The following is a 13,487-nucleotide window of genomic DNA, read 5'->3' as shown; positions in this document are numbered from 1 at the left end:
TAGAAAAGGTAGAGGAACCAGAGATCAAATTGCCAACGTCTATTGGATCATCAAAAAAGCAAGAGAGTTCCATAAAAACATCTACTTCTGCTTTATTGACTATGCCAAAGCATTTGACTATGTGGATCACAACAAACTGTGGAAAATTCTTAAAAGGATGGGAATACCAGACCACCTTACCTGCCTCCTGAGAAATCTGTATGCTAGTCAAGAAGCAACAGTTAGAATGGACATGGAACAACAGACTGGTTCCTAATTGGGAAAGGAGTATGTCAAGGCTATATATTGTCACCCTGTTTATTTAACCTCTATGCAGAGTACATCATGAGAAACACTGGGCTGGAGGAAGCATCAACTGGAATCAAGATTGCCGGGAGAAATATCAATAGCCTCAGATATGCAGATGACAACACCCTTATTGAAGAAAGTGGAAAAGAACTAAAGAGCCTCTTGAAAGTGAAAGAGGAGAGTGAAAAAGTTGGCTTAAAACTCAACATTCAGAAATTTAAGATCATGGCATCTGGTCCCATTACTTCATGGTAAATAGACAGGAAACAGTGACTGACTTTATTTTTTTGGGCTCCAAAATCACTGCAGATAGTGACTGCAGCCATGAAATTGAAAGATGCTTGCCCTTTGGAAGAAAAGCTATGACCAACCTAGACAGCATATTAAGAAGCAGAGATTACTTTGCCAACAAAGGTCCGTCTAGTCAAAGCTGTGGTTTTTCCAGTAGTCATGTATGGATGTGAGAGTTCGACCATAAAGAAAGCTGAGTGCCAAAGAGCTGATGCTTTTGAACTGTGGTGTTGGAGAAGACTCTTGAGAGTCCCTGGGACTGCAAGGAGATCCAACCAGTCCATTCTAAAGGAAATCAGTCCTGAATATTCACTGGATGAGCTGATGCTGAAGCTGAAACTCCAATACTTTGGCCACCTGATGCGAAGAGTTGACTCATTGGAAAAGACCCTGATGCTGGGAAAGATTGAAGGGAGGAGGAGAAGGGGACAACAGAGGATGAGATGGTTGGATAGCATCACCAACTTAATGGACATGAGTTTGAACAAACTCCAGGAGTTGGTGATGGACAGGGAAGCCTGGCATGCTGCAGTCCATGGGGTCACAAAGAGTCAGACATGACTGAGCAACTGAACTGAACTGAAGCACTATTGATGGGATTGTAAAATGTTATGTGCATGCTCAGTTGCTTCAGTCATATCAGACTCTTTGCAACCCTATAGACTGTAGCCTGCCAGGCTCTTTGGTCCATCAGATTCTCCAGGGAAGAATACTGGTGTGGGCTACCATGCCCTCCTCCAGGGGATCATCCTGACCAAGGGATTGAACCTGAGTCAGCTGCTGTGGAAAACTGTATGAAAAAATCAAATAATTAAAAATAGAATTGCCACATAAGCCAGCAATTTCTCTTCTGGGTAAATATCCCAAGGAAATGAAAAGTTCTTGAAAACATATTTGTACACCCAAGTTTACAGCAGCATTATTCACAATAGCTAAAATGTGGGGAAAAAAACTTCAGTGTCCACTGATCGATTAATAGATAAAGACAATGTAAGGTATGCATACAATGGAATATTATTCATCTGCAACAGGAAGGAAATTCTGACATATTCTACAACATGGATGAACATTAAGGATATTAGGCTTAGTGAAATATCAGGCACAAAAAGACTGATGCTGTAGGATTCCTCTTCCATATGGTACCTAGATTAGTCAAATTCATAGAGACAGAAAGTAGAATGATGGTTTCCAGGGGTTACGAGAAACAAGGAATGGGAAGTAACTATTTGGTGGTTATAGAGTTTCCATTTTGCAAGATAAAAAAGAGTTCTGAAAATGGATGGTGGAGATGCTGCACAACGATGTGGACTTAACACCACTGAATTTGTTTGTTGTTGTTGTTGTGGTTGCTAAGCCGTGTCAGACTCTTTTGTGACCCCACAGGTTATAGCCCTCCAGGCTCCACTACCATGGGATTTCCTGGGCAAAAATTGCATGCTTAAAAATGGTTAAAATGGTTAAGGTTATGTGTATTTTAAATAAAATTTTTTGTTTTAAATATAGTTGAGGTCTAACATAAACCAAGACCTTTGTAATCAAAGAGTCCTAGATTCAAATTCCAGCTCTACTGCTTACTAACTGGTTGTTGTCAGCAATTTACTTAGTCTTTTCTAAAGCTCATTTGGCTAGGCCATAAAACAGTTTCAGGAATTAATGAGATAGCACATATACAGGTCTTACTACAGGGCCTGATTGAGAGCCTAGTGACAGCCCTTATCCAATATAGCCTTTCTCTTTCTCTTATAGCAATAGTTCAAACATATATCAAATGAGATTAAAAGGGAATTCTTAGAGGTTTTCTCTTATTGAACTGCTATTAAATTTTCTTAATTTCTATTCAGGATGCCTGGATGAGAGGAAAGGCCCCACGTTATGTCGCTTGATGCCACTACCATGTTCTTTTACCTATAAATACCCATTTCTCTTACCATTCAGGCTTCCCTGGTGGCTCAGATGGTAAAGAGTCTGCCTGCAGTGCGGGAGACCTGGGTTTGATCCCTGTATCAGGAAGATCCCTTGGAGAAGGAAATGGCAACCCACTCCAGCATTCTTGTCTGGAAAATCCCATGGATGGAGGGGCCTGGTCAGCTACAGTCCATGGGGTCACAAAGAGTTGGACACGACTGAGCAACTTCTCTCTCTCTCTTACCATTCCAGTTTAAGGCTAAGCTTAAACATTATCCACCTACCTCAACTACAACTGGACCCTGAGGACAGGGTTGGGGTTGGAACCATTAATCCCAATTTTCTCTCAACTATCCACCAGGTTTTTTTAAAACTAATTTTGATTTGAGCCACAGCAAGCAAAAAAACAAAAACAAAAACAAAAGCCACCAGGTGTCAGCCTCTTTTTGTGATCTAGCCCCTGTATACAGGGAGTATCTGTTCTGCTTGTTCATATTCTCCCTCCACGAACTCCAGTGCAGCACATTCTCTTGTTTTAGGTGTTTTCTCACAGGAGAGATGTGTCTGGAGGCAAGTGCCATGTTAATTGACCTTTCCTGGACTGTTACTTTGACTGCTCCTAATGCTTATCTTCTGGGAAAAGCAAAAAGCAAAAAAAAAAAAAAAAAAAAAAGACAGAATCAAGTTTCAATCGGACACCTAGACAAGAAGAATATACTTAGGAAGTTCCTCCTGTGCCCAGGGTTCAGGCTGTCCCCTCTCCAACTCCTTCTCCCCACAGGGCTCCACTCCTCACTAACCACTTCCCTCCAAAACGGCTACACAAGAAGAAGGGATGTCTTCTTCACTGGCTAATTTGTTCCTACATCCACACACTAAAATCACTGACCTAGTTATTCCTGCTTCAGCTCTTTTCTCCTGTAAAGGAGACCACATTTGGCAACACTAGAAACAACATTTTTGTGGTCACATCAACAGTGATGAAAGCAGGGCTGTTACTTTTGCTTTCTTGGAAACTTTTAGTTTATAAACAAACTAGCTGTGTATCTCCTTTCAACATCTCTCAAAGAGGAATAAGCACAAACAAAATAGAAGGGGCTTGAGTGAAGCATAAAGCCTCAAGTAGGAATAAATCCGTTTTGAAACTTTTTCATAAAAGACCATTTTAGATCACCTATTTCAAGTTTTCATTCTCGCTCACTCATTCTCTAAACATTTACTGAAAAGGTCACATTGCTTATAGCCTTTTCCTCCTTTAGTTTATCTTCTACTCTCTCTCCTAAGTGATCTTACATAACTCATTTATTTCTCTCCCCACTCCTGCCCATTCTCTTTACTAGCTCTCTATTGCTCTCATTTTGAGAATAGCACACAAGAAACCTCATGATGAGGTTCCTGTTTACTCTTTAGCTTTTCTCCTACCAATAATCTTTCTCTATTTGTGCTGAAATAATACCAAACAACTTACAGCTCCCTGAATAGTCCTCTTAGAAAGCCTAACAGAATGCCTCTTCTTTCTCCATCATTGGGGAACTTCTATCGAGTTTTCAAAACCCAGCTTGGACTTCGATTCCCCCTAGAAAAAGTTTTCTGATTCAGAATTAATAACTCCTTCCTCTATGCACTTATTCCATTCTATTCATTCATTTATTTGACAAATTCAATAACATTTGACAAATATTTACTGACCTACTTAATACATGTCAAGTACTATCTAGGGAATTTCATCACCATTGTTGTCATCCTGGCTAATACTAACACACCATGCCAGGCACTGTTCTATATAATATACATTTATTAGTTCATCGACCTGAACAACAACTCTTTGAAGTATTAATAGATACTCTTACTATTGTCATTGTGTAAATGAAGCAACTGAATCCCAGAGAAGTTAAGTAACTTGTCCATGCTCACCCTGTCAGTCCAGTGTGAGAGAGCGTGTTCAAGACAAGCCTTGTTCATATTATAACAGAGACAACAAGTCTAATGAGGAAGACTGACATTAGCAAGCAATTATAACACAGTGTGATACAAGAATGAATACAAGATGCTATGGATGCATGCATGTGAGGCTAACCTATTTAATCTGTATATAACGATTTTGCAAGGCAGTTATTTTTCTCTCCCAAATTGCTAACTGAAAAACTAAACTTCAGTTCATTCATGGACCTTTGTGTATTTCAAAATTTCTTTTCTGTTCTACTGCAGTTTCAGAGTCAACTCATGGACAGCTCTTTGACTTTTAAATAATTTATGATTTTATTCATTTAATTTTGGCTGCACCATGTGGCTTGCAGGATCTTAGTTCCCCGACCAGGGACTGACCCTGAGCTCTTGGCAGTGAAATCGTGGTATCCTAACCACTGAACTGCCAGGGAATTCCCTATAATTTTATTTTTGAAATAAACATCTTTTCCCCAGGAAACTCTAAATGTTTTATCCTATGTGTATTTTACAGTGAATATCTAGGATTTTATTTTATAGCATGTAGGCTTATTTCACTTACCTATTTCTTAGTCCACTGGGCTGCTATTAAAAAAAATAATCATAGATTATGTGGCTTAAACAACATTTACTTCTCACAGTTCTGGAGGCTTGGAAAGTCCAAGATCAAGATTCAGACTGATTAAATGTCTGGTGAGAACACGCTTCCTAGTTCCCAGACCAGAACTACAGTATCTATGTCTATGACTATTGCTCCGTGCCCCACCGGCAAAAGAGGTGAGGCAGCTCTCTGAGGTTTCCCATGTAAGAGCCCTAATCCCACTCATGATGCTCTGTCCTCATTGCCTAATCACTTTCCAAAGGCCCCATCTCCTAATATCACCAATTTTGGGGGTTAGGTTTTAGTATCAATATGTGAAGAGGAGAGAGGCATAAATATTTAGTCCATAACAATTACCCTAAGAGACAATTTTTATTCATATTCAAAAGCTATGTACAGTTGACCTTTAAACAACACAGGGTTAGGGGTGCTAACCCTTTGTGCGATCCAAAATTCTTTACAGTAGGCCCTCTATACCCACAGTTCCTATATAATCATGGTTCTACCTCTGAGCACAGCACAGAGCACATCTGAGGATTAAGACAACTTCAGATCCTATAGTACTGTGCATGTGTAATCAGTCAGTCTTGTCTGACTCTTTGCGACCCTGTGGACTGTATTCTGCCAGGCTCCTCTGTCCATGGGGATTCTCCAGGCAAGAATACTAGTGTGGGTTGCCATGCCCTCCTCCAGGGGATCATCCCAACCAGGGATCGAACCCAGGTCTCCCACATTGAAGGCAGATTCTTTACCAGCTGAACTAAATAATCCTGATATCAGTGAACTCACACAGTTCAAATCTGTGTTGTTAGAAGGTTAATTGTAACTGCTTTATCTTCATCCTACAATGTTTATCTTTGAGGAGTTTCTAGGAGACTGCCTCAACTTCTCAGCTTAGTAGAGGACACAAGAAAATAAGTGGGGAGAGGATAAAACTTCCCTTAACTTTTCCTTATACACTAAGCATTTCTTTCCTTTTTTTTTTCCTTTTTCTTTTTTCCATTAGTACGTACCTCCATAGAGAGATATGATGAACAGAATTATTTGAAAGTTGTGTTGGGAACTTATTCTGCATCAACTGTACAACTATTCACAGCTCTTCACTCTTCCCAGAAGGAGAGACTCTACTCAACTCATACTAAGTGTCTACTTAAATGATGGGCGCCTGGTTTTCCCCATACTAGTTGTCTATAATCATTTGGAACCTAACCACAGATTGCCTGGTGTCCAAGAAGTTTGAACCCCGCTAATGAGATTATTCACCCTTGCTGCACACTGAAGTCAAATGGGGAGTTTAAAAGGATCTGATGCTTGAACCCTACCCCCAGAAATACTGATGTAAATGGTCTTGGCTTCCAGATTTTTAACGGTTTCTTGGGTGATTCTAATGTGCAGGCAAGGTTGACAACCTGTGTCATAGAACCGTAATAGAACCTCAAACATTACACAAATCATCCAGGATCCCTACAGACCACTGTAGGTTCTGATTGAGGAGGTATGGGATGGGGCTGAGACTCTGCATTTCTTTCTTGCACCTGTGTGCTGCAATGGAGCCCAGAGGCAGAGATACTACTTATTGCCTGGGGAGAGATTCATTTCAGTTCAGTTCAGTGGCTCAGTTGTGTCTGACTCATTGCGACCCCATGGACTGCAGCACACCAGGCTTCCCTGTCCATCACCAACTCCTGGAGTTCACTCACACTCATACCCATTGAGTCGGTGATGCCATCCAACAATCTCATCCTCTGCCGTCCCCTTCTCCTCCTGCCTTCAATCTTTCCCAGCATCAGGGTCTTATCCAATGAGTCAGTTCTTTACATCAGTTCAGTTCAGTTCAGTGGCTCAGTCATGTCTGACTCTCTGCAACCCCATGGACAGCAGCATGCCAGGCCTCCCTGTCCATCACCAACCCCTGGAGTTTGCTCAAACTCATGTCCATTGAGTTGGTGATGCCATCCAACTATCTCTTCCTCTGTCGTCCCCTTCCCCTCCTGCCCTCAATCTTTCCCAGCATCAGAGTCTTATCCAATGAGTCAGTTCTTCAAATCAGGTGGCCAAAGTATTGGAGTTTCAGCTTCAGCATCAGTCTTTCCAAAGAATATTCAGGACTGATTTCCTTTAGAATGGACTGGTTGGATCTCCTTGCAGTCCCAGGGACTCTCAAGAGTCTTCTCCAACACCACAGTTCAAAGCATCAATTCTTTGGCATTCAGCTTTCTTTATAGTCCAACTCTCACATCCATGCATGACTACTGAAAAAACCATAGCTTTGACTAGATGGAGCTTTGTTGACAAAGTGATGTCTCTGCTTTTTAATATGCTGTCTAGGTTGGTCATAGCTTTTCTTCCAAAGAGCAAGCGTCTTTCAATTTCATGGCTGCAGTCACCATCTGCAGTGATTCTGGAGCCCCAAAAAATAGTCTGTCACTGTTTCCATTGTTTCCCCATCTATTTGCCAAAAACTGATGGGTGGGATGCCATGATCTTAGTTTTCTGAATGTTGAGTTTTAAGCCAACTTTTTCACTCTCCTCTTTCACTTTCATCAAGAGGCTCTTTAGTTCTTCTTCACTTTCTGCCTTAAGGGTGGTGTCATCTGCATATCTGAGGTTATTGATATTTCTCCTGGCAATCTTGATTCCAGCTGGTGCTTACTCCAGCCCAGCGTTTCTCATGATGTACTCTGCATAGAGGTTAAATAAGCAGGGTGACAATATACAGCCTTGACGTACTCCTTTCCCAATTTGGAACCAGTCTGTTGTTCCATGTCCATTCTAACTGTTGCTTCTTGCCCAGAATACAGATTTCTCAGGAGGCAGGTCAGGTGGTCTGGTATTTCCATCTCTTTAAGAATTTCCCACAGTTTGTTGTGACCCACACAGTCAAAGGCTTTAGCATAGTCAATAAAGCAGAAATAGATGTTTTTTTTTTTCTGGAACTCTCTTGCTTTTTCGATGAGCCAATGGATGCTGGCAATTTAATCTTTGGTTTCTTTGCCTTTTCTAAATCCAGCTTAGACATCTGCAAATTCACAGTTCACGTACTGTTGAATCCTAGCTTGGAGAATTTTGAGGATTACTTTGCCAGCGTGTGAGATGAGTGCAATTGAGCAGTAGTTTGAGCATTCTTTGGCATTTCCTTTCTTTGGGATTGGAATGAAAACTGACCTCTTCCAGTCCTGTGGCCACTGCTGAGTTTTCCAAATTTGCTGGCAAAATCTTTGACTGTGTGGATCACAATAAACTGTGGAAAATTCTGAAAGAGATGAGAATATCAGACCACCTGACCTGCCTCTTGGGAAATCTGTATTCAGGTCAGAAAGCAACAGCTAGAACTGGACATGGACCAACAGACTGGTTCCAAATAGGAAAAGGAGTACGTCAAGGCTGTAAATGATCACCCTACTTATTTAACTTATGTGCAGAGTACATCTTGAGAAACACTGGGCTGGATGAAGCACAAGCTGGAATCAAGATTGCCGGGAGAAATATCAATAACCCCAGATATGCAGATGACACCACCCTTATGGAAGAAAGGGAAGAGGAACTAAAGAGCCTCTTGATGAAAGTGAAAGAGGAGAGTGAAAAAGTTGGCTTAAAGTTCAACATTCAGAAAACTAAGATCATAGCACCTGGTCCCATCACTTCATGGCAAATAGATGGGGAAACAGTGGAAACAGTGGCTGACTTTATTTTTCTGGGCTCCAAAATCACTGCAGGTGGTGATTACAGCCATGAAATTAAAAGACGCAGACGCTTACTCCTTGGAAGGAAAGTCATGACCAACCTAGACAGCATATTAAGAAGCAGAGACATCATTTTGTCAACAAAGGTCCATCTAGTCAAAGCTATGGTTTTTCTAGTAGTCATGTATGTATGTGAGAGTTGGACTATAAAGAAAGCTGAGTGCTGAAGAACTGATGCTTCTGAACTGTGGCGTTGGAGAAGACTCTTGAGAGTCCCTTGGACTGCAAGGAGATCCAACCAGTCCATCCTAAAGGAGATCAACCCTGGGTGTTCATTGGAAGGACAGATGCTGAAGCTGAAACTCTAATACTTCGGCCACCTGATGCAAAGAGCTGACTCATTAGAAAAGGCCCTGATGCCGGGAAAGATTGAGGGCAGGAGGAGAAGGGGATGACAGAGGAAGAGATGGTTGGATGGCATCACCGACTCAATGGACACGGGCTTGGGTGGACTCCGGGAGTTGGTGATGGACAGGGAGGCCTGGTGTCCTGTGGTTCATGGGGTCGCAAAGAGTCGGACACGACTGAGCGACTGTACTGAACTGAACTGACTGCAGCACTGTCACAGAATCATCTTTTAGGATTCGAAAGAGCTCAACTGGAATTCCATCACCTCCACTATCTTTGCTCATAGTGATGCTTCCTAAGGCCCACTTGACTTCACATTCCAGTATGTCTGGCTTTAGGTGAGTGATCACACCATCACGATTATCTGGGTCATGAAGATCTTTTTTGTATAGTTCTTCTGTATATTCTTGCCACCTCTTCTTAATATCTTCTGCTTCTGTTAGGTCCATACCAGTTCTGTCCTTTATCAGGCCAATCCTTACATGGAATGTTCCCTTGGTATCTCTAATTTTCTTGAAGAGATCTCTAGTCTTTCCCATTCTATTATTTTCCTCTATTTCTTTGCATTGATCACTGAAGAAGGTTTTCTTATCTTTCCTTACTATTCTTTGGAACTCTGCATTCAAATGGGTATATCTTTCCTTTTCTCCTTTGCCTTTTATTTCTCTTCTTTTCACAGCTATTTGTAAGGCCTCCTCAGACAACCATTTTGCCTCTTTGCATTTCTTTTTCTTGGGGATGGTCTTGATCACTGCCTCCTATACAATGTCATGAACCTCTGTCCATAGTTCTTCAGGCACTCTGTCTACCAGCTCTAATCCCTTGAATCTATTTCTCACTTCCACTGTATAATCGTAGGGATTTGATTAAAGTCATACCTGAATGGTCTCATGGTTTTCCCTACTTTCTTCAATTTAAGTCTGAATTTGGCAATAAGGAGTTCATGATCTGAGCCACAGTTGGCTCCCAGTCTTGTTTTTCTGACTGTATAGAGCTTCTCCATCTTTGGCTGCAAAGAATATAATCAATCTGATTTCGGTGTTGACCATCTGGTGATGTCCATTTGTAGAGTTTTCTCTTTTGTTGTTTGAATAGGGTGTTTGCTGTGACCAGTGCGTTCTCTTGGCAAAGCTTTACTAGCCTTTGCCCTGCTTCATTCTGTAGTCCCAGGCCAAATTTTCCTGTTACTCCAGGTATTTCGTGACTTCCTACTTTTGCATTACAGTCCCCTATAATGAAAAGGACTTTGGGTGTTAGTTCTAAACGGTCTTGTAGTTCTTCATAGAACCATTCAACTTCAGCTTCTTCAGCATTACTTTTCGGGGTATAGACTTGGATTAATGTGATATTGAATGGTTTGCCTTGGAAATGAACAGAGATCATTCTGTCATTTGGATAAGAGGCTTATGGACGCTTTCTAATGGGAAAGACTGACTGAGGCAGAAAATGGGTCTTGTTCTGATGGGCAGGACCATGCTCAGTAAATCTTTAAACCAATTTTCTGTTGATGGGACTTCCCTAGTGGCTCAGATGGTAAAGCCTACAATGCGGGAGACCCAGGTTCTATCCCTGGGTTGGGAAGCTCCCCTGGAGAAAGAAATGGCAATCCACTCCAGTACTCTTGCTTGGAAAATCCCATGGATAGAGGAGCCTGGTAGGCTACAGTCCACAGGGTCGCAAAGAGTGGGACATGACTGAGAGGCTTCATTTCACTTCACTGTTGATGGGTGGGGCTGTGTTCCCTCCCTGGGGCCAAACTATGGTGGAGGTAATGAGGTTAGGGGAGAAATTGGATTAGACAAAATAACTGAGCCTAAGCATGGGTTTTGGAATTGGGATAACTTGGTCTTTTCACACCAAAACACAGCTTTTCCTCCAGAAAATTTAATTACCTTCTGGAATGCTCTCATGTCTGAAATCTAAGTGTTCACCATTCCACACACCACATACTATCTCTGTCTTTCTAACTCAACCTTATACCTCCATTATACCAATCCTTACACTACAGAGAGAGTTCCAGTTCATTGTTCCCAGCACTTCTCATCTATCTATTGACTGATTGGCCCATCAATCTATGTATCACTATCTAACATCTTCCTAAAACCTCCCCCCTTCACCTCCCAAAGATTTAGTTGTGCAGCATTACAATCATTTTCTCATAAACACCTTACTCCCTTCTGTGTGATACTCATCCTTACTTAAATCTTTTCCACATCTGCATTCTCTTGACTGAAGTTTACTTGAGAAAATAAACATAATGCTATGCTGTCTGAAATCTAAACTTATGACACAAATAAAAAACAGGCTTTTAACTCTGCTGGCAGTATCATCATCTTTCCACAGTTCACCTTCTCACTCTCAGAAGGTACCTCTGACTTTCTCACTCTTCTAACCTCTAATAGCCCCTTCTCGATGAAGACATCATCTAATATTAAGAAAATTAATGTAATCAGGTCAGAGCTATTTTATTCTCCCACCCAAACACAAACCATTGCTTCTGAATTAAATCTTCTATCTTTCCCTCCTATTAAAAGGATGGGAATCTAGGTTCTTTTCAAAGGTCTATCCCCTCTCCTTATGGTTTGGAGCCATTCCTTCATCCTCCTCTAAAATGACATTATCACTTAGATATGTTAACAGTCATCTTAGACTTGATTATTCATTCTTGTAGGTATTTTCTTTTTCTTGAACATCAATTTTTTTTCTTAACTACATCATTCCCACAAAAAATATAAACACTTACCAGCCAACACAACAACAAAAACTTCCCTTGCTCTATTTGACCGACTATAGCCACCATCCTGTTTCTTTGATCTTCCCCTCCAAAAACAAAAACAAAACTGACCAACCAACCAACCAACGAAACAAAACCTTAAGACTTGTCCCACTTGTACACCTTTTGCTCTTCATACACTTCAGTCTTTCTGTCTCACTATGCCTCTGAAACTATTCTTGCCAGAGACTAATGACTGCCATCTTGCCAAATTCATTGTCACTTCTGTGTTATCTGTGTTCTTGCTACTTAACTTCTGGGAAGCATTTGCTATAGTAAACCACTCTTGTTCAATTGTAAAACTTTCTCCCCTTGATTACTATGACATCACCTTCTTACCTCACAGGTTATTCCTTCTCAATCTCTTGCTGGTTCTTCTTCCTCTGTGGCACAACTTTTAAATGTTGGAGATTCCCATATCCCAGTTCTCTATCTACAGTCTGTTTGGATAACCTCATCTAGTCCCAAAATTTTAAGTTTCATATATAAACTTATAACTGACATATTTATGTCTCTAGCCTTGACTCCATTTCAGATCAATATCTTCATCTGTTTACTTGACATTATCACTTAAACATCTTAACAGGCATCTTAGACTTGATTGTTATCAATGCCTTCCACCAAAAGACCACTAGGAACACAACTGTAATGAATAAGTTAGGTTTATTACTTGCTTCAGTGAGAATGTACAGCATGGACAATCATATGACATCTCAGTAACAGGGTGTTAGAAATTTGGATTTGTGTGAACTGTGGTGTTGGAGAAGACTCTTGAGAGTCCCTTGGACTGCAAGGAGATCCAACCAGTCCAACCTAAAGGAAATCAGTCCTGAATATTCATTGGAAAGACTGATGCTGAAGCTGAAACTCCAATACTTTGGCCACCCAATGCAAAGAACTGATTCACTGGGAAAGCCCCTGATGCTGGGAAAGATTGAAGGTGGGAGGAGAAGAGGACAACAGAGTATGAGATGGCATCACTGACTCAATGGACATGAATTTGAGTGTGCTCCGGGAATTGGTGATGGACAGGGAAGCCTGGTGTGCTACAGTCCATGGGGTTGCAGGGAGTTGGACACGACTGAGCAACTGAACTGAACTCAAATATTGTGATTTAGGGAAGGGCTCAGGGAGAGGGACTTTGCTCTGGATTGGAGGCTGTAGGAAGGCAGAAGTAATTCTATAACTGTGTATTTTAGTTAGTACTATCCAGAATGATTTGAGTATCAGCCACTGGAAAGAGGCTAAAATTATAATTAGCAAAGAAGCAGCAGTCACTCATATCAGCAAGGATAAGGAAATGTTTGCTCATTTTTGTGGCTTGGACAGTAGTTATATTTAGTCTATATTCCAATATGATTACGGAGGAATCTTTTTCTTGCTCTTGATCCATCATGGTCAGAGTGGCCTTGTCTGATGTTGATGTTCTGCGAAATTTTCCCCCCTCGAATTTACCAAGCTCATTCCTATCTCGACACTTACTGGCTCTTTCGCCAAGTAGTCTTTTTCCCATTTGGCTCCCATCATGGTGCCTCATTCTGGGTCACTATCACTTCCTTCCACTTTACTTCCTTCTTTGGAGCCCTTACCGACA

General features: G+C 41.2%; 1 protein-coding gene across 1 annotated transcript in view; it reads right to left on the bottom strand.

Annotated features, from left to right (window-relative positions):
- The window catches only part of HFM1 (helicase for meiosis 1), a 203,876-nt gene extending 190,446 nt beyond the window's left edge, over positions 1-13,430 (bottom strand). The window contains exon 1 of the mRNA XM_061168448.1: positions 13,257-13,430. Coding sequence (XP_061024431.1) covers positions 13,257-13,430 — 174 coding nt within the window. The remainder of the gene's footprint in view (positions 1-13,256) is intronic.
- Between the last annotated feature and the right edge of the window lie 57 nt (positions 13,431-13,487).

The sequence above is a fragment of the Dama dama genome, chromosome 20 (assembly GCF_033118175.1).
Source record: "Dama dama isolate Ldn47 chromosome 20, ASM3311817v1, whole genome shotgun sequence".
In the NCBI taxonomy this organism is placed as follows: Eukaryota; Metazoa; Chordata; class Mammalia; order Artiodactyla; family Cervidae; genus Dama; species Dama dama.
Note: the sequence above shows the minus strand (reverse complement) of the source record. Positions and strands in the feature narration are given on the sequence as shown.